At 41.6% G+C, this 27,518-nt stretch overlaps 1 protein-coding gene across 10 annotated transcripts in view; it reads left to right on the top strand.

Annotated features, from left to right (window-relative positions):
• fat3a (FAT atypical cadherin 3a) overlaps positions 1 to 27,518 on the top strand; it is a 251,252-nt gene that overhangs the window by 94,666 nt on the left and 129,068 nt on the right. For all 10 annotated transcript variants that reach the window (XM_055012369.1, XM_035947739.2, XM_035947744.2 and 7 more), the window contains exon 3: positions 25,662 to 25,985. In XM_055012369.1, the coding sequence (XP_054868344.1) occupies positions 25,662 to 25,985 (324 nt within the window). The remainder of the gene's footprint in view (positions 1 to 25,661; positions 25,986 to 27,518) is intronic.

Consider the following 27,518-nt stretch of genomic DNA (forward strand, 5'->3'; position numbering starts at 1 on the left):
ACTTCCATTTGCAAAGAACCACAGTGCAACACACAATATCTGCTGGGATGTGAGAGCATGACTGCGGTTGGTGATGTTGCAAATGTAAGGATGGATTAGGTTGTGTATGTAGATTATGGACTGTGACTTGGAATGCTACCGCTCAAAAAGATAATTGTCCAGAAATGCAAGAACATCTATGCGCAGTCTGATAACAATCTCCCGACAAATATTTAATTCTCCATACAGTAATGCTGCTCCTTCATCCACTGGATCGTTAACGAAAGGTCATGCCATTGTGACAGATGGCAGAACTAGGCTACGCCAAAACTCGCCTGCTGACTGAATGAATGAATGAAGAAATCAAATGGCATGTGTGACTGAAAGAGGGCGGAGACAGAGAGAAACTCGAGGTTTACTGAGAAAAACCTGGTCCTGACCAGGTTAGGTTCATAGACTCTGTTACTACAGTAACTGACCGAGAGCTTAAGTTACCCCTCTTTGTGAAACAGGCTAGAGTTACCCCTCTTTCTCTGGTTTGAGTTACCTCCCTTTGTGAAACACAAAACTGTCCTATCATATAAAAACAGTAAATTTCTTTTTGCATCAGAAAAAACTAATATTTCAGTGTAATGCTTCAACAAACTAAAAACTGATAAACTGAATTGATTGCTGGCTTGTTGTTGATTGACCTGTGTTGAACATTGGGCTGAAAAGGTTTCCCATTTCACGTTTAACTGTGCATTTAGCACTATTTCTGAGTGAAAGTGTTTTTTTTTTCTGCCAACATGTAGTACAAAGTGCAGTAAAAAAGTTTAGTTTGTGCATATAGCCATTATTCTCTTTAAAGTCATCAACGAATGTTCCCGCATTGCAATTACTTTCTCTCCAAAGTTCAGGTTGATCTTGCTGAATATTCTCACTCGACACCTCAACAAGTTACAGTAGAACTCTGCGCTGACAATCTCATACTGGAGGACATATTAATGGTACAAAACCCCATGAGTGCTTCCTTTCGGCAACCTCACACAGTCTTGGGGCCTGGAAGCTCCTCTAGGGTGGCAGTTGCTGTTTGGTGTTTGTATCGTAGCTAAAGACCCAACTCTGACCACCAGTGGTTGTCCTCGATATGAAGGTTGGGTTATCCCAGGTCTGCTGACAGAGACCCAGAGATGGAGTCTCCGACATGGCACTGCTTCTTCAGGTCTGAGGTGAAATTGCAAATGCGCACCTGTGAGTGGCCACCAAAAATGCATCTACCACAGTCCTAAATATAGGTGGTGCACCGTTACATGGAGTCTTTACTCACGCCAGTTAGTGCTTGCAACTGTTGCATGTGATTGACCACACCAGACTCAGAAATATTTTGTTGCATCTTGTAAAATAATGAGGTGAAAGACTGCTTAATGCTGGATGGAGTAAATTATAGTCAGTTGTTGTGTGCTTTATAGTTGTCTTATTGCCTGCCAGTTGCTGTTGTTACTGAATAGGCTTAACATAAGATACCCTGCTTTACTTCTCACACAAACAGATACAGACACTTACCTTGGAAGCCTAAACTTCAACAGCAGTGAACACTCAAATCAATTTAGAGTTGAGGTAAATTTACATGAACTAAGAGCACATTAAAGAATATCCTTCTGGTGACAGTCTGAATTGTTATAAACAGGACCAAAATGCACCTTCACTGAATATGTTATGCTCTATAGGGATGCATGTTTCTCTGCAGTTTTAGCTGTAAAGTAACCCCACCATCATGGGAAGAAAGTGTCTAAACACCTCTCTCCTGACAGCTAAAACATACTTTTGCACTGAGACTATCCAGCAGCATTCCTCATGCTATGTGATGTCTACATGTTACATATTCAGAGATAATCTACCTCATTTCCAAACTAATGCATTTGGGGAAAGTTTGAAAGTATCCTTAGCTTATGGGTAGTGACTCACTTGGGCACACAAGGAAGGTGTATTCACAGGATAGCGCCTGTATTTCCAGCTTTCTAAATATTAGTGTGTCTGTCATTGAGTGATGCACTGAGAGGTGGATTAAGGTACCAGTCACCTGAGGTCAGTGCTAACAAGCTGTAGCCTCTCGCAATATCTACCCACTGTCCACTATGTTAAAAACATGAAGATATTTTTTTTTAAATCACAGAACAACACTGATGTCCTGTGGAAGGAGAAAGATGTTCATCAAGGAATTTCTTATATTAGCCTGATGGCAAAAACATCACAGTGTTAGTAGACGTGTAAAAATATTGATGGTCAGCTAACGTTATGTAAGATATCGGTAGCTTAAGTTAATTGGCCCCAGTACCAACTCACTGTCGCTAACGTGAGTAAACTAATTGATAGCATTAAACTAATATCTACACACCTTGATGTAACTGCTGACTGCATTTTCAGATGAACTTGTTCAAATATTTCTCTAAGAAGAGAAAAACACCTGATGAAGATGATGGTAGTCAGGTATCAGTAGCCTTTTACTGACTCATAAATGATGATGATGGTTAGGCAAAAAATTGTGTTCACACTTGTAATCAGATGTGGTGTGAGTGTAAATTACCTGCTGTTAATGTTTTATGTAATCATATAAGACAAGTAACATTAGACAGGGAGGAGCAGTGGAATGAAGTGAAGGAGAGCAGAGTACAGCAGGGGGAGAGCAAAGTGAAGGAACAGGAGAGAGAGGTGAGAGTAGAGGAGAAAAACGGAAAGGGAAGCACAGGCTATCACGCTGGGACCATGAATGGGTTGAAAAAAAAATTCTTTAATATTATTGTTTTATTTTATTTATTTATTTACATTCAATCTTTAAAAACCCATTTTCAAGTGGCCATTCAATAAGTAGGTTGTAAAAGTAAAATCTGCAGTCGTGTCATTTGTCTGTGCTGCCACGGCTCGCCACAGAGCCAGCCCCTGCTGCTGAAAAAAATCCTAGAGAAAACACTGGGAGGGATACTGCTCTATGTGTGCAGTCATGAACAAACATATAAATGTACCTACCATTGTGAAGACCATGTGTATCATGGTAGTCTTGAGTTTTTAATGACTCCCATGATCTTAATTTTCTATGATACAATCTTAGAAAAACCCATGCATCTGTCACGAAAAACTATTCTGAATGTTCTTACATAGATTTACTACAGCTATTCTGGAAAAATGACCAAATCTGCTGGGTCAAAAATATATATACAGTAACTACAATTAGTTAGCCTTAGCTGATTACAAAAGAAGCAAAACATTGACTTGAACAAGTCAGAAAAGTCACAAGATCAATCAATCAATCAAAGTTTATTTCTATAGCCCTTTACAACAGCCCAAAGGGTGACCAAAGTGCTTCACAGTGAAAAACAAGAGAATAACTTAAAAGCAATACAGTAACTTAAAACAGGACAAACGATCACACTTGCATTCACACCTATGGGCAAATTTAGAATAATCAATTATCCTCAGCACATTTTTGGACTGTGGGAGGAAACCGGAGTACCCGGAGGAAACCCACGCATGCACAGGGAGAACATGCAAACTCCATGCAGAAAGATGCTGGGAAGACCAGAACGCGAACCAGGGATCTTTTAGCTGCAAGGCGACAGTGCGAACCACCATGACAGCCCGTAAAATATACAATAAAACAGTACAATAAACAGGAATGAAACAGCACTAAAATATACATCTAAAATAAATAAAAGCAGTAAAATGTCACCATGCCGCTAGGTATTGAAAGCCATTTTAAACAGAAATGTTATGAGTTTTGATTTAAAAAGACCTAGGTCAGTGACGGTGCGCATGTCAGGGGAGAGCTTGTTCCAGAGCCTGGGTGCAGCTGCAGAGAACGCCTGGTCACCCCAGTGTTTGTATTTAGACCTTGGTGCTTCAAGCAGCTGCTGATTAGATGACCTCAGAGCTCTTTTTTTGGTCCTTTAAAGTTAAAAGCTCAGATAAATAAAGTGAAGCAAGACCGTTAAGAGCTTTAAAAACAAACAAAAGTTTAAAAAGAATTCTTGACTGGACTGGAAGCCAGTGGAGAGCATACAGGACTGGGGTGATGTGCTCACAAGATGCTTCCGATCCCCAAAAAACTGCAAACAGTTGTTTATCAGTATAATGTTCTTGGCACAGTTGTATCACTGTTATGATAAGGAAGAAAATGCAAACTATTTGCTACCTGCCTACCTGCTGCTGAGAGACAACTGATTAGGATAATCAGGAGTCAGCCAAAAGTCACCAAAAATGAATTAGAAACTGCTGGAACACTGGTGTCAGCGTCCACAATCTCATGTGTTTTACTAGTGTGTAATACTAAACAGACTGAATGAACTAAGAAGGTTGGGCTTAATGTATGGGGAAAGGGAATAAAATCATAAAGTAACAATTTAGAATGCTACAAGATATAACCAAAGGCTAGCAACTAAGGATCAGATTAAACAGATTCAGCTGGCCAGATAACTAGGGCAGTAGAATGACTACATTAAGGCTTGGTAGCAGGCTCAGATCAAATAGAGGAAGCAGGCAGGAACACTGGGGTATTGAAATGGCTACGCTACTTAGTTGGCTATGGGAAATTGGGGTCTGACAAGGCATACAGATTCTACAGAGGCTTGGCCAGTCCTGGAGCGAGGTCGGTGGTAAGCACAGGCAGGCTGGTAAACATCCCAGGGCAGCATGCTTCTGGTGTAGGAGTACGGTGGAATGCGGAGCGGTCGGCTGGAGGGTCATCAGGTGTAGACAGGAGGAAGGCAGGGCAGGAGACCGGTCTAGAGGAACTGGTGGCAGAGCAGACAGGAGTTAATACAATGCATACAGCAGTTGGCAGATAATGCAAGGTGGCCTGAATTGACTAACTGGTAAACAGAGTCAACGATCTGGTGAAGGAATAAGCTGCATTTTCATGGAAAAGGAGATGATTATGATCAAGTGAGCCAGTCCTTACACAGCTGTCTCCACTCCTGTAATCAGCCACACTCACAGTGCCAACATACCCAGTGAGAGGGGTAGAAGGAAATAGTAAGAGAGAGAGAGAATGGGAGAGGGAGATAAGGAAAAAGAGAGAGAAGGGAAGAGGGAGAGAGAGAACAGCCAGCTAAGCAGAAGCTGAGGTAGGGAGCCTGACATAGGGCCTCAAGAACACTTCAGTGCAGGTAATGTGAACGAGCAAGTGCTGTTCTCTCTGCTTTTATACAGATTCATCCTGGTTGTGCTGGACGCACTGTTGTGTTCCCATTATCAGACACAAACCTAAAGATATGGCTTTACAAATTAGGGACACTGTTTTAACAGGATATATACTATAAATGTGTGTGCGTGTGTGTGTGCGTGCGTGCGCGTGTACGTGTGTATGTGTGAGTTATTGTATATTATTTTGTGTGTGTGTGTTTGTTATTTTGTGTTATTGTGTGTGTGTGTTATTACTCCACCAAGGAATGGCGGAGTTGTGTGACGATCACCGTACGTTTGTGTGAATGTTTTTCTGTCAGTGTGAAACATTACACAAAAACGGACTAACGGATTTGGATGAAATTTTCAGGGGATTTCAGAAATGACCCAAGGACTACCTCATTAAATTTTCACAGTGATGCGGCTTATAGTCTGGATCCACGGCTTTGTTAAGGATTTCCCATTGCGAGATATAGCTGCCGACACAGCGTCGCTGTAACCACGATGTGAACACTGTGTCAGTTACCTGCTGACGATCACATGATTGCAATCCTACTACAAAATGACCATGATTTATCAGTTGGAAATTATACAAGGAACAATTGATTGAACTGTGGGGGTGTTTCTGAGTCCCAGCAATTCCTGCCACCCGCTACATATTTAGGTCACGCAATGTAGCTAACCCCAGCCAGACAATGGTGAAGCTCCTTGTATTTCACAAAGCCTTTATTTACGTTCAGCCGTCAACCTTATTTAGAACACAAATTCACCTTTCTGTCCTTCACTCATTTCTTCAGGAAACACTGTAAGAGCTTGTTCTCATTGCACTAGGGTGCTTAGAGGTTTATACACATCCTTTGCTAGACAGCAACAGCATGTAACCATTTTATTTCATCTTTACGTAAATTTTCAGACCTTTCTGCAGCGTCTTCGTCATGTCAGAAGTGATGAACTGATCAACAGACCTATTTACACGCAATTTGGTATCCATACATAACATGCACATGCATAACACATGCCTGTGCTCAGCGCAAGGTCATTTTTTATTAGAGATTTCATCCCTCGGAAATGATACATCAACTGAGCAGCCTTGGCAGAGTACTGCACTCTCTGAGTGCTTTTCTAGTATTGTTCTTGTTTTGGGGACGTAAAGCTATTTACTGAATGGGCTGTCTTGTTTTATGCAAAAATAAGTAACTTGGTAGTATGAACACTTAAAGTAGGTTGAGGTTAAAGGAAAAGTTATGCAAGTATGGTAATTGTTAGGGTAAATCTTCAGGAAATTAAGAGATGTCAGTATAATGAAGTAATGTAAATGTGTGTGTGTGTGTGTGTGTGTGTGTGTGTGACCTTTGTTTGCATTACATAACAACATACTCAAGGTCATTATGGGTAAGATCTGTTTTCATAGTAGTATTATAGTGTTTCATGTGTAACAAACCTAAGGAACAGTCCTGTCAGATTGCAGGGTGGAGCTTTCTTCATCATTATCTGTCACCAGTCTGTCACAGGACCACCTAGAAAGACAGACAGCCAAGCACACTCACATTCACACCTATGGACAATTTAGAATCACCAGTCACTCAGGACGTCTTTGAAGATTTATGTCTTTGGAGGAAACCTGAGCACTTGGTGACAATCCACATAGACACAGGGAGAACATGCAAACTCCACATAGAAAGACCCCAGGTGAACCAAGGATCTTCTAGCTGTGAGGGGACAGTGCTAACCAGCACATCACCATGCTGCCCTCAGTGGGAAGCATTGCAAATTAGCCTTAAGGAGGGCAGCCTGTGCAGATTGCAAAGGCAATGTGGCCAGTAGTTTTCAGGCTGAAGATAGTCTGTTCTGCACTTGCAGAGGTGAAGGAAAGGAGAAAGATAAAAGTGAAAGGCCGCTTTATGACCTTATTGAAATAACAGTGTTGAAAGACAATTCAGGCCTCTTAAACTTTGTTGTTTTTTAACACTCCTATTGGCAAGAATATGCTGACTCTTCATAATGTTCATATTTCAAAATGAAAGGCTGTGTCTTTGAGCTTTTAAAACATCCATCCATCCATCCATTATCTATACACCGCTTAATCCTCACTAGGGTCGCGGGGGGGGACTGGAGCCTATCCCAGCTGACTCGGGCGAAGGCAGGGGACACCCTAGACAGGTCGCCAGTCTGTCACAGGGCTACATATACAGACAAACAAGCACTCACACATTCACACCTACGAGCAATTTAGAGTAATCAATTAACCTCAGCATATTTTTGGACTGTGGGAGGAAGCCGGAGTACCCGGAGAAAACCCACGCATGCACAGGGAGAACATGCAAACTCTATGCAGAAAGATCCCGGGAAAGCCGGGACGCGAACCAGGGATCTTCTTGCTGCAAGGCGAAAGTGCTAACCACTACGCCACTGTGCAGCCCCGCTTTTAAAACATTTCAACATAATTTAACATTAAATGTCATGTGAAATATCTAAATAACATAATATCTTAACAGTAATTAGAATAACATTAAACTATACATTTGACAGAGCAGAGGATAGAGAGACATCTTACTGAACATGGCAAAATATGACACCATTTAGAGGTACCAATGATACGGCTATGCTATAACTCAATCGCAGTGTTAACCTTCTCTTCATGCCGTGGTACATATATCATTTAATCGTCTCTGTGGCACATTTTCTCTCTAAATTTAGCATTTAAGAACTGGAAAGAACTAAACCAACAGACTAACTACCTTTAAATTACCTGTTATGTCATTTAATGCCTTAATAGAACATGACAGACAAAGGAATCACAAAGGATAATTACATGGCAATCAATGATCAGGCTAGCAATATTTGGAAAGTGTCAACTGAGGCCAGCTAAAGAAGGATTGCTTGCGTGCGTGCGTGCGTGCAAAATGTAGTCCGAGGCTGAAGTCAAATTTATAGTTTGATGTTATTCTAATTACTGTTATTAATATATTGCTATTTAGAGCAGAAGTATCAAAAACACAAGGCAAACACAAAGTCAACAAATATAGAAGCTGTGTCAGTTTTCACAAGGAATGCACAAGAAGTAAAGGCCTGGATGCTAGATACCAAGGATAATAGGACCCAAGTGAAACTAAGTAGAACAGGACATGGATCACACAGAGCAAGAAGGGAAAATATCTGCAGTGAGATGAGGGATTCCAGAGCATAACAGGAAGTAATGACCATCAAGAAAAATGTGACTTTAGACAGCAGACTGTAATCTAACTATGACATGGACTAGACTGATATTTTACAGTATAGAAAGGCTACCATTTATCGTTACTTTAAGTAGCGTCTCCTGTGTGTGCAAAGGGAACAAAAAATAGCAGGCTCTTTTTTTTTCCCAAAATATGGTTAAAAAATGTAAGAGCTGATGCTTTTTGGAGCGAAAAACAAGACTGAAAATTTGACAATAGCACAGTTCACAAAGCACTAATTAGACTAGTAACTTCATTTAGGCGATTAAAGTCTTTATTGATAATTTTACACTGGGTCATTGAGATATGTCATTTTTCTTTTTTCTTTGTTTCTTTTTCGCATGAAGTAAAATATATTTTCCTTGGTTTCAAAAATATATTTTATAGACTACAACTTGTCATACATTGTGGCCTTTAAATAAATTTTCCCAATCCACAAGATGTGTCTTGCCTTGTGCTTTATTATTTATTATTTCAGGTACTTTACTGTGTCTGCATTTTAAAAATGGTAAATAATTGCTAGATTTCAATTCTGGTTTATAAAAATTAAAGACACATGGTTCATTATGGGATATGCCTGCATTTCAAAGTTTATACATTTTCAAAAAGGAAAATATTGTAATTTACAAGGTACTACAGGACTTGGAAGCAGAACCCCACCAGTTCAGGCAAGTTATTCCAAGTGATACATCCATAGATTGTTAAAGAATACTTGGCAGGATAACTAAACAAAAACGGCTGCAATGGCACAGCTGGGATGTACAACATGGCAGAAAATAATGGCTATGGTGGCACTGTGTTGATGAGGACATGAGGGTAGATATAGAATAGAATAGAATAGATCTTTATTGTCACTGTTAGAGAAGACAATGAAAATCAGTGCAGCACTCTCCGTATGGCAGCATTAAAAATAAACTATATAAGGCAATATTAATACACCCTAAAAAATATATACAACCAAAATATAAGAAATGTAAGAGCAAAATAAACAGTGTAGCAACAATTTGTTGTTAGAGACCTGCTCTACACATGATTATTGCACATGATATGAATTGCACTGACACATAAATATTGCACTTGTGGGTATGTGATATTGTCATTTGAGGGGAGGGAGCAGACATTTGACAGCTTGGATATAAAGCTGTTTTTAAGTCTGTTAGTTTTGACTCTAAGTGTCCTGTAGCGTCTACCTGATGGAGCGAGGAGAAAAGAGAGTGTCCTGGATGTGAGGGGTCTCTGGTGATTCCCCTTGCTTTCCTCTGAAGTCTGCTGGTGGGAGGTAGTGTGGTCCCAATCACCCGCTCTGCTGCTCTCACCACCCGTTGCAGGTCCTTCCTGTCCTCTGCAGTGCAGCAGGTGAACCACACTGTACAGCAGTAGGTCAGTAGGCTCTCAGTGGTGGAGCGGTAGAAGTTTGTGAGCAGCTTTTCGGGGATAAGAGCCTGACGCAGCTTCCTGAGGAAGTACAGTCTCTGTTGGGCCCTCCCCACCTGGTGTGTAATGTGGGTGGACCATGTGAAGTCCGCAGAGATGTGGACCCCGAGGAACCTGAAGCTCTCCACCCTACCTACCTCCTCTCCATCGATGTAGAGGGTGGAGTGCTCTGTTTGCCATGATTTCCTAAAGTGCAAGACTATCTCCGTGGTTTTTCCGGTGTTGAGGTTCAGGTTGTTGTGATGACACCATCGTCGCATATGCTGGACCTCCTCCCTGTAGGCTGATTCATCATTGTCTCTAATCAGTCCTATGATGATATTTCTTTGATGTAACCCCACTTTATGTTATCTAATACAACACTGGCATAAAAATATATTTTAAAAAGCCTTTTGTGAATACAGCAAGCAAGACTCTATTTTAGGGTCCTCCCATCTTACATTTGTTGTCCTTCTCTCATCTCTTAACCAGAGGACGGAATTTATAGTCACACTACTTCACACCACTGTGCATGTTTGCCATCTCATCTTGATCTTATAGACACACAAAAGCCAGAACAATTATCATTATATCTTCAATGAGTTTTTGTGATCAGTGGGCTTATCATGTCCAATAAAACATGGACAACAACTGTGTGCTTATGGCAGCTTTATAAATAACACAAGGACTGGTGCGCTGAACACACACACACCTTCTCCCAAACACTTTCCGGCCGTCACGTCACGCTGTCATGACTCTCACACACCACTGCCTATGGTGGTATGCCACATTTACACCCCCATTTTTAAGTGTCCAAACAACTGCAGTAAGGCTAAGGGATTGCGTCACTGCTGGAGTGTCTCCCACCGTAGGGCATAGATGGTCCAAAGGAAGCTGCAGCTCACACTTCAGAATCAGGAGGGCTGGAGAGCAGCCAGTCATAGTGTGCGGTGTTACTCTGTAATGCAGTAAGATGCTCTGCAGTACCGATGAAAATGGTAGGCCATCTGCTATGTGTGCTCTGAGTCCGTTCTTGAGGGTCTGATTAAACCTCTCCACACCACCATTGGCCTGCGGGTGGTATAGGGCAGTTCTGATGTGTTTTATCAGCCTCCCCTCTGTGAAAGCAGCGAAGTAGCTGAGATGAACTGGGGCCCATGACCAGTGGTGATGGCATCACGCGCACCCCAGTGGGCAAAAAGGAAGGCGAGGAAGTCAATGACCACCCTGGTGGTTACAGACCCTGCAGGCAGCACCACAGGCCATTTGGAATGGAGATCATAGGCCACCAGGAGGAAGCGCTGATGCTGTGGGCTGTAGTGAAGCTCACCACAGATGCCCACCTGAACGTGGGTCCATGGTGCCTGGGGCCATGGCAGAGGCTGCAAGGGTGGAGGTGGGGTGGGCCAGTTTTACTGCTAGTGAAGTAGGCTGCATAGTCTTTGACCAGTGTCTCCACATCTCTGTCAATACCCCGCCACCAGATCAGGCCTGTGCACCATTGCTTGACCTTCACAATGCCCAGGTGGCCGTTGTAATCCAGGGCCAGGACGCGTTCCCTCAGACTGCTCGGGACCACTGTGCACAAGCCCCCCACCATGCAAACATCATTCCAGCAGGAGAGGTCACCCTTGACCCGGTGAAGGGGTGCTAGTTCCTCCGGAACTCTGGCAGGGCAGCCTTTTCAGATGAAAGTGCGGAGCTGGGTGATTACAGGGTCCTGTGCAGAAGCTGCCTGAAGCTCTGGCAGGGAAACAGCTGAATGGACAGACTTGTGCAGCATGAGGATCAGTTCTGGTTCTGAGAAGTCTTGGGTGATGTCTGGCACAGGGCTGAATGTGGCTCTGGAGAGGAAGTCTGCCATGATGTTCTCCTTGCCAGGTGTAAACTGTGTGGCAAAGTTGTAAGCCTATAACTTCTCAGACTACTGATGAGTACTGAGTAGGGTACAGAGGGGATCTCAAAAGAAAGATCAGGGGTGCAAGGTCAACCACAGGAAGAAAATGGAGGACCAACTACAGAGCAACAATGCAAGAGAGGACAGGGCAAAGACAAAAAGGACTCTGAACCTGGCTCTGAAGCTGGGCAACAAGTAAAACTTGTTTTTCAACAGATTTGATACTGGACTCATGCCCTCCCCCTCCAGCCTGAGGTCTGTCCAGTCTATCTCCAGCTCCCCTTGTCTGCTCACCCCCTACCCCTCACCACCTTCATTACCACCATCTCTGGGACTCACCCTCTGCCCCTCACCTCTACCACCATCTCTGGGGTTCTCACCCTCCGCCTCACCCTCACCACCATCTCTGGGGCTCTCATCCTCCCCCTCACCTTCACCACCATCTCTGCGGCTCTCCTCTCTCCCCCCACCTTCTTTTCCTCTCTTCACACCAACAGTGAATCAGGTGAGAATGCAGCTTAAGAAGATCAGAGACAGGAAAGCCACGGGTCCTGATGGCATCAGCTCCAGAAACCTCAGAGACTGTGCAGACCACCTCTGTCAAGTGGTCTGTTACATCTCTAACTAAAGCCTCAAACTGGAAAGAGTTTCTGCTTTGAAGAAGACTTCTTTTGTGGTCCCAATCCCAAAGACCTCATGCCCCAAGGAGCCCAACGACTTCAGACTTGTGGCCTTAGCCTCTCACCTGATGAAGTCACTCAAGATGATTGTCTTGAACCATCGTCACCCCCTGGTGAGCCCAGACATGGATCCCCTGCAGTTTGTGTACCAACCTGGCACTGGGACAGATTGAACCATCATCTATCTGCTGCAGAGATCCCTGTCTCACCTGGAGGACACTGGAAACACTGAGGATCATGTTCTTCAACTTCTCCAGTGCCTTCAGCACAATTCAGCCCTCGCTGCTTAGAGTGAAGCTGGAGACAGCATAGTCAGTGACCAGTTGGCTGCGTCAACCACGGACTATCTCACCTCAGATTCCAGCATGTGAGGCTGTGTGTCTGATGTGGTGGTCTGCCACTCAGGCACCCCTCAGGGTACAGTATTCTCACCTTTACTATTCACCCTCTACACATCAGATTTCAGCTACTCCACAGACAGTTTTCATCTTCAGAAATACTCTGATGACACTGCCATCATAGGATATATGTCAGGGGGGAATGACTTTGAGTACAAGTAGGTCATTGTGGGATTTGTCCACTGGTGTTTGCAGAACCACCTTCAAATGAATGCCTGCAAGACAAAAGAGATGGTGATCGATTTCCACAGGAAACCCTTCAACACTTCACAGCAGAACACTCAGGGACCTGACATTGAGAGAGTGAGGACATGCAATTACCTAGGTGTTCATCTAAATAACAAACTGGACTGGACATTCCACTGATGCTGCAACTGTAACTTATGTGCAATAATTTGTTAAAATGTCATCTTTTTGTATATGGTGTTCTTGAAAATTTTATCTTGTGTATATTGTGTTTCTCTGCAATTTTTGCAGTTTTTAATATATTCATATACTGCCTTTATACCTCTGTCTTTTGACCTGCCGTAATGGTGAACTTTCCCCACTGTGGAATCAATATAGTTTATCTGACCTTATCTTGAGCTCAGCCTAAGAGATAGGGTGAGACGTCTGGAGGGAGCTCGGCATAGAGCCACTGCTCCTTCACGTCAAAAGGAACCAGATGAGGTGGTTTGGACATCTCATCCGTCTGGGGGAAGACCGCGGGGCAGACCCAGAACCCACAGGACGGATTATGTATCTTGTATAGCCTGAGAATGCCTCGGTACCCTCAAGAAGAGCTGGAAAGCATTGCTGAAAGGAGGGACATCTGGAATGTCCTGCTTCATCTGCTGCCTCCGCGACTCGGCCCCGTATAAGTGGAAGAAAATGGATGGATGGATAGATGGATGGATGGATTATCTTATCTTAAGACTTCTTCAAATCCATAAAACGCATGTGAACTGACTGGCCAGACTCCCATGGCCCCCTCAGCAGCTCTGCAAGGGTAAAGAGTTGATCCACTGTTCCATGGCCAGTATAGACTCTGCATTGCCCATCCTGAATCCAGGACAGTCCAACAACATCCAGAACCTTCTGCATCTCGAGGCAAATCTCACCCACAACTGACACTTTGCCACTCAGGAGTTACTTGACTACCTTGGTGACCTCGGCCATGGATATAGGCGAAGATTCCCGAGTCTTACAGCTCTGCTTTCTCAGCAGAGGACGTTAAATGGGTTCAGGAATTCCTTGAGGCCTCCTCCAATTTTTATGCCCTATGGGTCACCGATATCACCAGACAGCACTATGTTGTCATTTCTGGCTGTGCGTTACAGAGGCCGATGGGGTGAGACATAGAAACCAGATGCTCGCTGGTGAGCTCCCCTCTCGGGTCTGGCTCCAGGTGGGAACCCGGATCTCCCTATTATGGGCGCAGTATCAGCTGTCCCTTTTCTCTCGTTTATTAGGTTTATGTGACTCGCTCTTTGTCTGGTTCCTCCTTCAGGACCACTCTGCCTTTATTTAAAGGAGTTACATAGGCAGCCTTCCAAACCTTAGGAACTGCACCAGTTGAAACTGAAAGGTGACAACAAATGGAGGGTCAAGTTTTAAAAAGAACAGATCAAGCTTTTCCTTGCTATTTAATTTTTTTTTATATCTACAGCTTTATTAATGCATTGACCACATGATTGGAGGAGAACAGCTGTAGTGAAAAACAAGGTCGTGCCATTACATGGGTTAAACAGCCAGCAAAGAGGGTTCACTATAAACTTTATGAAACAGGTTCCCAGCAGATGTGGAATGCTTATTAAAAGTCACACAGATCCTTCATGGTCTGACATGAAACATCTATCAGCTGTGGCGAAAGAAGAAAAGGGCTTGAGATTAAGACAGTTCACTGCCTTCCAGAAATCTGCTGGATTTGATATTGTAATTTGGAAATTAAAAACAAACAAAAATTCTGTTTAAAAAATTAGCTTTTCTTATTGCACCCTATGCTAAAAGCAAGTCAGTGACTGGAGTCACTGGTACACCTGGCAAGAGCCCAGGCTTTATTTCTCTCTTTAAATTATAATGAAATAACACTCTCTATCTCTGCCTCTCTCTCTCTCTCTCTCTCTCTCTCTCTCTCTCTCTCTCTCTCTCTCTCTATATATATATATATATATATATATATATATATATATATATATATATATATATATATATATATATTTCAATTTGATTTAGCGCTGGTGATTGAGCAGGCCAAGGCATGTTTCGAATGTTCTGTTTCTCCATCCAGGCTATAATTGACCTTGCCATGTGGCAAAGGGCATTGTCTTGTTGGAAAATCCAGTCATTGGAGGCAGTAAAGAGTTTTCCAGCTGATGGAAGAAGACTGTTTTCAAGAGTAGCCCTGTACATGACCTGATTCATTGGCCTTTCACACAATTGCATTGGCCCTGTTCCACCCATACTGAAACAACCCCAGATCGTCACTGATCCACCCCCATGCTTTACTGTAGGGGCAAGACAGTCTGGTTTGTAGGCTTCTTCAGGCGAACCTTAGCTCAATCATTAACAGTCCAAAGATCCCCAGCAAAGAGTAACTAGGTTTTCCTCTGCCTTTCATTGAAAAGGGGCTTCTTCATCCCAGGAACGGATGATGATCACCTCGCGGGGTAGCAAGATGTTTCCTGCTGCGACCAGTTAGCAATTTGGTAGTACCATGTTCAGCTTGTTTTTTCTTGGTGCAATGAAGGGCTGTCTTGGAGATCTTCAGTTTATTCGCTACCTGTCTCTCACTTATGCCAATTTCCAGCAGTGCCAAGATGGCTGCCTTTGTGGCTTCACATAATTATTTTCTCTTAGGCACTATGTGAGAGCTGACAACTTCTGAGTCATACTACAGCTTGAATGTAAGCAAGAAACCACTCTCGGCCTTTGCATGTGCAGTTCTGCTTATGACATGAAATGGCCTTTTATATACCCTGGGAATACAATTAAACTAAAGCATGTCCAATAGGACAAAAGTATTATGTAATCAGCTGCATTTTTTGTCGTGTTCATTGTGTTCTTCAGGTAATATACCTTTAGTGGTACCAGGCATTAAAATGAAAAAGAAATTGAAGAAAATAAGGGTGGTCTAATAATTTTTTCTGACTGTCTGTTGAAAGAAGTCCAGTGCTACTGAGACATTAAAAAAAAAAAAAAACTAGATGATTCTCTATGCTCATATATTCATTTTTTTAATACAGCTGAAATCCCAATACAGCTGTTTTTATTTACATATTTTTCTGTAAATTAAAGGCCATGCCAAAATTCTGATGTTATGACCACAACTTTGTCTGCCAAATTAACCATACATATAGGTTAAATGCAGTCACTGTGTTTTGATTTGAGCTATATTTACGTATCAATTCAATTCAATTCAATTTTATTTATATAGCACCAATTACAGTCAAATTGTCTCGAGACACTTTACAGAATCCATATGCCTGACCCCCAGAGCAAGCCAAAAGGCGACAGTGGCAAGGAAAACACCCTTTAAACAGGGAAAAAAATCTCGAGCAGAACCCGGCTCTAATGTGGGGGGACCCATCTGCCTTCACCTCTCGGACAGAAGAGGTAGAGAGGTAGAGATAGAGGGATAGAGGGATAGAGGTAGATGGTTACAGGTAGAGGGTTACAGTTGGTGGGAGAACAACCACACATCTGAAGCATCCAGCTCTGGGACCAGGGACACTCAGAGAAAGGACACAGGGAGAAACAGAGTGAATGGAATGCAATAATGGTATATATAGTAAATACATAGGTAGTTAGAGAAGGGCTCAGTGCATCAAGAGAGGTTCCCCAGCAGCCTAGGCCTATAGCAGCATAACTAGGGGCAAACTAAAGGGACGTCAAGAGGGGAAGTCAGTAGTGCAAATGAAAACACCAGCTCACCCCGTCAGGGTCCCCCAGTCAGCCCTAACTATAAGCTTTGTCAAAAAGGAAGGTTTTAAGCCTGGTCTTAAAAATAGAGAGGGTGTCCGCCTCCCGAACCCAAACTGGGAGCTGGTTCCACAGGAGAGGCGCCTGATAACTGAAGGCTCTGCCTCCCATTCTACTTTTAGAGATTCTAGGAACAACAAGTAAGCCTGCAGTCTGAGAGCGAAGAGTTCTGCTAGGATATTACGGTACTATCAGGTCTTTAAGATATGATGGAGATTGGTTGTTAAGAGCTTTATATGTCAGAAGAAGGATTTTGAATTCTATTCTAGATTTAACAGGAAGCCAATGAAGAGAAACCAGTATAGGAGAAATATGATCTCTCTTGCTAACTCCCGTCAGTACTCTGGCTGCAGCATTTTGGATCAGCTGTAGATGTTTCAGAGAGCTTTTGGGACAACCTGATAATAAGGAATTACAGTAGTCAACTTGATCAGAATTGATAAAGGGGTCTGAAAAGTTTATTAATTGGCAATGATGGAACAGAGTACACAAGATGCAAAGAGAGTCTTCTTTTATGAGAAAGCATTGGCTGGAGCAGCTCATTTGGATTTAAAACTGCAGACACCGAAATACTTTTTTGGAACTTGGCTAAAACAAGGGGTGAAAAAAGCATGGCAATGATCTGTGCAGCATTTTTAGCTAAAACATCAAGATACATTATGGGGATGAGAGACTTGCATTACTTGGTCAAAGAGTTTAAATTTGGAACCTTAAATAATGTTATTTAAAAGGAGACATTGAGATGAGACTGCAGAGATGTGGGGAGTGATGTGGTTGAAAATGAAAATGGAGCAAAACAATAGAACGAAAGGAATAGAGTTTCACAATCAGTTCTGCACAGAACACTATTGCTGCGAGGAATGCAGTAATAGAGGAAATGCACTATTGTTTTCTTGTTCTTGTGAGAACCGGAAAAGACCAGAATCTGTCTTTGAAGTAAACAGTAACATATATCTGAATATGGACTAAGTGCAGAACACATGGTGCTATGCTTTTCAAGGGAATCTTAACTCGATAAAAAACATATGGAATGGCATTTCGGGTCTACTTTGTGATAGAGTTCTAGAATAGGCAACTGTGTTTGGGTGTAAAATTTGTTAATTTGAAGTCATTTGAATGACAAACTAATTTGTTTCCACGTGAAAATTAAAGCTGGACTGTTGAGATGGTGATGACATTGAATGATGCTTTCCTTCTGCTTTATGTCCATTTGGGTTTTAACATTGAGACATTCCTGCGAGAAACTGAGTATCAGTTCATTAGTAGAAGATAAAATTGAGACTGCTGGTAACAATATGCATCTGCAACATGAACTGGAGATTTACCAATAAAACACAGTGCTGTTTGTGTGATGTCTCTCAATCACATATAGTGACTTAAAAACAAGTACTACAGAGCACTAAATTTGATGATAGAGGAGATGTTTTGAATAAACAGAAAATAGCAATAATGATAATTATCAACAATACGATATGCACTTGCCTGATTGATATTATTGTTCATTGTTCATTGATCTCAGATTAACATGTATTGACCAGTAACTAACAGGGCATTGCAGTATTGATCTTAAGCTTGTTAAATGCTACATGAAGCTGAGAAGAATCTGAATCTTGTCATAATTATAATACAATGTTGCGTACATCATGTGCCACTTAATTAATTTTGTTATAGTTTAACATGGTGTACAATACAGGGTAACATATTAAAGGACAAACCTGAATGCTTGACCCCTACAGTATTGCAATGGTTTTATTCTGGCATGGTTGTAGTCTACTCCCCTTAGAGGGAAGCATCATTGCAAATTAATACAAAGATGTATTGAGTGATCACTTTTAACCCTAACCCATTTCTATCCTGATGGGAGTGGTCTGATCCAGGATGGCAGTACCGCCATCCATTGGACACAAGTGGTTTGATGAATAACATTTTACATCTATAGGAAACTTTGTGCCAAAGTGTTAGGCAGCACACTCCAGTACCATAATCTAAACACCAAATGAGAGAACATGTTTTGAAGAACAGTATTTCATCCCTCCAGCGGAGTTCAAGAGACTTGGAGAGTCAGTGTCAATGCATATCAAAATGTGACATGGTGGTCCAATACCTAGCCAAGGCACTTTATTTATTTACTTAATTTGTCACTCGGAACTTCATATGTTTTTGTAATCTTGTTTGTAACTGTGCGTATTAATACATTACACTCATTAAATTATTACTATTTATAATAACTAATAATATGCAAATAATGTAACCGGAAAATATTTCTCTAATTGTAAAATGTGCACATGTACTCTTGAATTCTTAAATAATGACAGTAATATCTATATCAAAAAACAAGTGACTATAAGTCACTGTACTTGTGTGGTGTGTTTTTGATTTTAAAAAAAAAAGCACAAAGTCAAATAATCACATGAAAGGATTTTCTCATTTTGAGACAGTCTTGCTTGTTCAGAAAGTCCGTCGCTCTTAGCTCACAGACTCCACCATATTTCCATTCTATTTAATTTAGCTTTCAGTCCTTTACTGCATCACTGCAGCCACAATTTTTTCTGATCTGTGCTGATTGAGGCTGATTGAATGACTGTCCGTCCTTGTTCTCCAATATGTCTTATGCCTAGCACTCCTATGACACTTGTAGTTAATTCCACACTCTGAATTGGAAAGCTGACTTGTAAGGTGGAGCTCAGGTTATTAAAAGCAATGCTGTAGTTTGGTATGTAGTTATTAACTGCAGAGCAGCCCACGAGCCAGAAGGAGGCAAAGATGAATGAACAGTGAAGCAGACAGGACACAGCATAGGGCAACTCTGAATTAATTACAGCTAACCTGGAACATTCAGTTGTCCCACAGGACAAAAATAATGGTGCACTGTTTAAATGGGCATGCGGGTGTGTGTGCGAGTGTGCATGCTTGCGTGCATGTGTTTGTGTGTGTGTGTGTGTGTGTGCCTGCGTACATGTGTATTTGATCAAGGTAAACAACTAACCTAAGCAAGGAATAGGAGCACTACATTTACAAACTTATGTTTATAACGTACAGTCAGGTACATAAATATTTGGACATTAACCCAATTTGCAGCATTTCTGCTCTGTACACCACCACAATGGATTTGAAATCAAACCCTCAAGATGTGCTTTAAGTGCAGCTTTCATCTTTAATTTGAGGGTATTTTCATCCAAATCAGGTGAATGGTGTAGGAATTACAACACATTTTACATGTGCCCTCCAGATTTTAAGGGACCAAAAGTAATTGGACAAACTAACATAATCATAAATTCAGTAGTTTCGAGTTCTGTGTGTCAAAACTTGACATTAATTTTAGAGTCTCAGAACAAATGAAAGGACCATAAGGTCTCCAACTGTTGGCATGTCAAATTCAATTTTCACTTTTATTTATATATTTAGTAACGTGTCATGTCATAGCACTTCACATAGTGACGTGAAGACCTTACAAATTTTTAACAGAACCCAACAATCCAGGAGTAGGGGAACCAAGCTCTGGAAAGATGGAGTGAGGATGATTGGGGTGGTGGAGTGGTTGGGGTAGGGATAACAGATGGAGACAACCAAACAATACAAACAGAACAATGAACATTTTGGAGGTTGGTGAGGCCAGAAACTGCAGATTAGAGATGTGTAGCTTCAAATCCAGAGACACCTGCGGAGAGGACACAAGACCTCGAAGGAAACACAGGCTTAGTGATAACCATCCATCCACTATATATACACCATTTGATTCTCTTGAGCAGGGATGTCAAACTCAAATACACAGTGAGCCAAAATTAAAAACTTGGACAAAGTCGCAGGCCAACATTGATATTTATTTTAAAAATCTTCCTACAAATATAACAACTAACCTTTTCATATGGACCCAAACAAGTTTTGCTTAAACACTGAATATGGAACAAGCAAAGCTTAATACTATACAATATACAGTCCGCAACATAAAAATAAGAAGACGTATAAATTTAAATATAGAATATCAGATATTTTCAAATTTTGTTTTTTTGAGTCCTGTCACTACTAAAAATATGTATTTTTTTTTTTCAAGTCTGTGTAGTTGTTTATATTTCCTTTGAGGGCAAAATTTGATTAAATATAATTAAAAATGGTGACAAAAATGTAAGAACTTAATAATTTATCTGTCTCCCATAATGCAAAATCACTTCTGCACACCTTTTTGGCATGCTGGGAATAAGGGAAAGCAACAATGTTTCATCAATTCTGTCCCATGCTTTAATAATTGCATTTTTCAGATCACCCTTGTTATTGAACTGTTTTCCATCATTATAAACTTTTCTTGCCATGAATCCACATAAATTTTTGATGGGATTAAGGTCTGGAGACTTGGCAGGCCAATCCATCACATCTATATCACTCTTTTCAAAGTATTCTGTGGTCTTTTATGATTCAATTCAATTCAATTCAATTTTATTTATATAGCACCAATTGCAGTCAAATTGTCTCGAGACGCTTTACAGAACCCATATGCCTGACCCCCAGAGCAAGCCAAAAGGTGACAGTGGCAAGGAAAACACCCTTTTAACAGGGAAAAAAACCTCGAGCAGAACCCGGCTCTAATGTGGGGGGACCCATCTGCCTGCTGGCCGGGCGGGTTGAGAGGGACAGAAGAAGTAGAAAGGTAGAGATAGAGGGATGGAGGTAGAGGGTTACAGGTAGAGGGTTACAGTTGGTGGGAGAACAACCACACATCTGAAGCATCCAGCTCTGGGACCAGGGACACTCGGAGAAAGGACACAGAAAGAAACAGAGTGAGTGTAATGCAATAATGGTATATATAGTAAATACATAGGTAGTTAGAGAAGGGCTCAGTGCCTCAAGAGAGGTTCCCCAGCAGTCTAGGCCTATAGCAGCATAACTAGGGGCAAACTAAAGGGACGTCAAGAGGGGAAGTCAGTTTTGCAAATGAAAACACCAGCTCACCCCGTCAGGGTCCCCCAGTCAGCCCTAACTATAAGCTTTGTCAAAAAGGAAGGTTTTAAGCCTGGTCTTAAAAATAGAGAGGGTGTCCGCCTCCCGAACCCAAACTGGGAGCTCATGAGATGATTTGTGGCATGGTGTGTTGTCTTATTGATAGATCAATTTTTTGTTTTTAGAATAAGTGAGTGGTTCAGTGATTTTTGTCATAAGTTTTATATAAGATTCTGAATTTGTCATTTCATCAACAAAATCTAAACAGATTTTATTTTTTCCATACAAAGCTCCCCAGACCATAACGCTCCCATAACCTAGCTATCTCTTGATAAAAAATAGTTTTTCAGCATCAATATGATGCCAATAGAATTTAAACCCGCCAGGGCTATCAAGATTTTTTTTTCCATCTGAAAAAATAATATTTTCCTATTCATCTCTGTAAATTAATTTTTTTTTTTTAGCCATTAGCAATTCTGGAAATTTTATGCTTGGCCATTAGAGGATGTTTTCCACACATTTTGGTCTAGGGAAAAGACTTAGAAACAAAACTTGAAAATATATAATATTCTATATTTTAATTTATATCTGTTCTTATTAGTCAGCAACCGAGTAAAACATTAACAATATAAAGTTATGAACAGTAACTTTAATTTCTTTCAAACCGATTTTTCTTGAAACAATAAAAAAAAAAAAATACACTGTGAGGCCAAAATATGACTGTTAGGTAAACGTAAAACTACTTATATCCTAGTTTAACCACTATAGAACCGTCAGAGCCAGTGGCAGATTTCAAAAAGTCTTGCCGAGATAAGGCTGCTCTCGGCGGCTACAGTGAGCGCTGACCGTCCAGTCATAGCTGTCTACCCTGGACACTCACATCTCCAAAACAGTAGGAGTAAATGTTTAATCAGGCTTTATCTTGATAAATTGACCACAGATTGGGATATTGGTTTTTAGGCTGCCCCAAGTCCACACAAGTCTGGTCTGACACATCCTCGATAATGCGGGCGGAACAAGAACACATCCGGGTATTTCATCCGTTCTTGGCCAGATGCGTACTTTGAATTGGAACAGTACTTGGTCTCCAACTGATGATGTTTCACGAGTACACGAGAATGCAAGTACGGACCAGTGCGCATCTTGAGAAACAGACGATGTTTATGGGTCTTGTCTCTGATTGACGCATCAAAACACCAGCAGAGCATTCTGGGATTTGTAGTAATAATGCTATATAATACCAACGGGCGAGCTCTAGTAGTTATTTGGTATTGCCTCGCTGGCCAAATATAATTACATTGCGTGCCAACTTTGGCCCACAGGCCAGAGTTTGGCACCTATGTTATAGTGGGTTGCGGTGGGGTTGGAACCAATCTCAGCTGACTGAAGGTGAAGGCAGGGGAAACTTGGACAGGTCCACAGCACTCTAAACCTAAAGCAGCATATCTAAGGCAGTGGTTCCCAACCTGGGGGGGGGCACCAGGGATCTGAGGGGGGGCGCAAAGCTTTGTCTGCTCTGAGGCTGTGATACTATAAAAATAGATTTTTTCATTCTGGATAAAATCAGAGTAACAGACTTACTGTGTCATCACAAATCTACCTATAAAACACTTTCAAAACACATTTATTTGGTCTTTCCTCAAAAATCATTTGTTGCTTCGATGGCCACACCTCCTTGACCTTTCAACTTCTCTCCACGCTTTCTTCAGGTTGGCTCCCAGCTCATCCTGATTCACTAGTTTGTGTGTAGTTAGAAAATTACTGATGGAAATGGTGTCTGAAAAAGGCAAAACGGGTGAAGATTCATCAGTACCTAAAAACTCCGGCTATACCTCGAGAGTTACCTTGAATTTGGTTTTATTAAAGGACAAGACAGAATTCTGTTATTTGTGGTGAAATGCTCGCAAATGACAGCATGAAGCCAGCGAATTACAGCGACGTCAGGAAACAAAACACAGTTCGGTAAAGTTGAAAAGATATTCACAAATTCGGACTTCCGGCATCAATAACTCATTAAATATACGTTGTCAAAACATAAACGATGCCTCTTTTCCATCGTAAGGTAGACAATGTGCTACAAGCCCAGTTTAATCAAAAGTAGCTGTCTTTCAAGCTGCAGAAATAACAGTGGTGTCTATGAGCAGCCGGCTGTGTGACCAGTGAACAGGGACCGTCTGCAAAATGCAAAACCGCTGCAAACAGCCAAGAGACACAAATATTCAACAAATTTACTGCAGCCAGCAACTGACTCCTGCTGCTCATACTACAACTCTTGGTTTGATATTAAATATTTTTTTCATAATTTTAAGGATTGTTTTGTTACTAAAAAAAAAAATAATAACTCTTATGCGCTGTAGTGTCACCAAATTTATTGCTCTCTCCTCCTTGTCATAGTACAACTCTTGGGTTGATATAATTTTTTTTTCACAATTTTAGGGAATTTTCTATTAGTAATACAATTCAATAACTTCCCTCTTATGTACTGTAGCGTACTTTTTGAGGGGGAGGGGTGGGGGCTGGGGCTGGGGTGCAGCTTATAGTGGGGCTCCAAGCCAAACACTGCTTGGGAACTACTGATCTAAGGGACAGCTAGTGATCCTAAGCAACCTAACGATCAGCATTATCAAAGAGAAAGGTTTTAACCCTAATCTTAAAAATAAACAGAGTGCCTGTCTCCTGAACCAACACTGGGAGCATATTCCACAACAGAGGAGCTGATAACTGGAGGCTCTGCCTCCCATTCTACTTCTAGAAACTCTGGCAGCCACAAGCAACCTGCAGTCTGAGAGCGAAGGGCTATGTTAGGATGGTATGGTCCAGTAAGGTCTCCAAGATACGATGGACCTTGGTCATTAATAGTTATATGTGAGATTCAGGATTTGAAATTCTATTCTGGCTTTTACAGGGAACCGATGAGAGAGAGAGAGAGAGAGAGAGAGAGAGAGAGAGAGAGATAATATAGGAGAAATATGATCTTTTTTAATGTTCCTGTCAGAACTCTGGCTGCTGTATTTTGTATTTGTATGTAGGTTTTTAAGAGAATTATTAAGACATCCTGATAATAAGGAATTACAATAGTCCAGCCTCAAGTCTGTAAATACCTGGACTAGTTTTTCAGCATCACTCTGACAGAAATTGTTCCTGATTTTGACAATATTGCATAGGTGAAAGAAGGCTGAGTTAAAGGACATATCCTGCTGGAAAATAACTCCAAGGTTCCTCACAGTAGAGGCCAAAGTAATGCCATTCAGAGTAACAGTCAGGTTAGACATTGTGTTTCTGAGGTGTTTTGGGCCAAATAAAATAACCTCAGTTTTGTCTGAATTTAAATGAAGAAAATGACAGGCCATCGAGGCCCTTATATCCTTCAAGCACACCTGGAGTTTGAGTAACTGATTGGTTTCATTTGGCTTTTTAGATAAACATAACTGGGTGTTGCCTGCATAACAATGGGAATGTATACAATATTTCCTAATGATTTTGCCTCGGGAGCATGTATGAAGTAAATTGTATCAGTCCTAACACAGGACCCTGTGAAACTCCATAACTAACTCTGGAGTGAGTGGAAGAATCATCATTAACATGAAGAAACTGGAATCTACCTGACAAATACAGTATGATTTAATCCATTTTGGTTGTGCTTCCTTTAATCCCAGTAATATATTCCGGTATGTATATGTAAAATGTTTAAGGAAGAAATCATCTGTTTTATTTATGCATTTCCCAATAAGTTTCATCTTTCCTCTAAACTAGACTGCTTTACCCCAGGTTTGTCCATTCCTAATGATAGCTGGGCCACACTCTAGGTGTTCTCTCTCTCTCTCTCTCTCTCTTCTCTTTTTACCCACTGTTTCAACTCCTGTTGTGTGGAGGACTTCATACATAGGAAGAAAGTAACAACAAAATCTCTTTTTCTTTTTAAATTCAGACTAAAAATAGAATTAATCGCCTGTTTAGCTACTGTAAAAAAAAAAAAAAGACCGCAATATCTACTTAAGTAATGAGTGTTTGCTGTCTTTTTCTTTACCAGGATTGATCTACACCACTGATATGCTGGACCGGGAGACCAAGGACTCCTATTGGCTCACAGTGTATGCCAGCGACCATGGTGTGGTTCCTCAGTTCACCACTATTGAGGTGTTCATCCAGGTGGAGGATGTTAATGACAACGCCCCCCTGACCTCTGAGCCGTTGTACCGGCCCTCAGTGCCTGAGAATTCTCCACGAGATGTTTCTGTGATCCAAATCCGGGCCCAGGACCCTGATGCTACACCCACAGGCACTGCTGATAGACTGAACTACCGCATTATTAGTGGAAACCCACAGAACTTCTTCACTATTAACAATCACACTGGTGAGTAATTATGTATTTGCATGAGCAAAAAAAGCACTGCTCCTTCTCCGGTTCAGAAGAATGTGAACCATGAACCGCCAACGTTTAAGTCTGAATTCTTTCCAGTGAGAACAATTATTCAATTAAATGTTATTTATATTGCCCCAATTACAGTTTAAATTGTCTCAAGACATTTTATAGAACCTATATGCCAGAACCCTCAGAGCAAGCCCTAAGGCAACAGTGGCAAGAAAAAACTCCCTTTAAACCGAGAAGAAACCTTGAGCAGAACCCGGCTCATATGGGAGGACCCATCTGCCGCTGGTCGCTGGGTTGAGAGGGACAGAAGATGTAGAGGAGGTGGGGGAAGGGGGAGGGAGAGGGACGGGAGAAGAGGAGGGGTGGGGGACAAGGAAACATATAACACACATTGCCATACATGCATGATAAGAATAACATAGATGATACATACAAAGTACAAGGCAACATTGATGATGATTCGTAAGTTTACTCTTATGGTGCAGGGCTCTAGCATTAAATATACTACATATATAGCTGGTGGTAAGATGCAAACAATGTGTATACGAGCATATCAAATATAGTGAGGGCGATGCAAAGTAGATTGGTGGAAATGGGCAGCTGGAACCAGTGGGCTGGAGACTAAGCCAGTCGGTGGGACAGCAACCACAGATCAGAAGCATCCAGCTCTGGGGCCAGGGACACTTGGAGAAAGAACACGGGGACACAAAGTGAACGCAATGCAATAATGGCATATATAGCAAATACATAGGTAATTAGAGAAGGGCTCAATGCATCAAGAGAGGTCCCCCAGCAGCCTAGGCCTATAGCAGCATAAATAAGGACATAACTAAGGGACGTCAAAGAAGAAGTCAGTAGTCCTGTCCTCTTGTAAACCTGGTTTTGGAGTCGATCAGCTGAGAGAAATTATGAAATATTCTTAACCCTTTAGGCACCACAGTTTTTTCAATAAAATATTCAGTTTTGATAACACTTTTTTTCAAAATGTTGTAACTTGAAAATGATTAGAGATAAAGGCATACTGTAAATGAGTAAAATCATCAGTATGACCCAAAGTTTGTGATGGGAGTAAATTCACTCATCTAATTTGCATATTATGACATCACTAGGCGGCAGCCATATGGATTACGTAACTTTAACAGATGTTTATCGATCAAGATGGCATTGCTTGGCTCAGAATTTGTCAGACTCCTCTCTCCACGATACCCAACTGGCTCATCTAAATGTCTGATCCACTTGTGATACTGTTCTTCATCTCTCAAGCAAACCCAGCCATCATCATCGTCATTTACGGTGGGGCCATAAACGCCACTGCAGCCTCCACCACTACTAGCAGTGCATTTTCTCCCATGGCTGCCACTATTTCCGCGTTTTTTTGCGTCCCTGCTACCCACCTCACTATTAGCGGTGTTTTGACCACCCCCGCTACACCCACCACGTCCCCTCCTGCCACCCCGGACACGGTGAAGCAAAGCATCGGCTCCAGTATGTGCTGCTTGTGGACTGTCATGGTGC

The sequence above is a fragment of the Amphiprion ocellaris genome, chromosome 7, assembly GCF_022539595.1.
Source record: "Amphiprion ocellaris isolate individual 3 ecotype Okinawa chromosome 7, ASM2253959v1, whole genome shotgun sequence".
Lineage (NCBI taxonomy): Eukaryota > Metazoa > Chordata > Actinopteri > Pomacentridae > Amphiprion > Amphiprion ocellaris.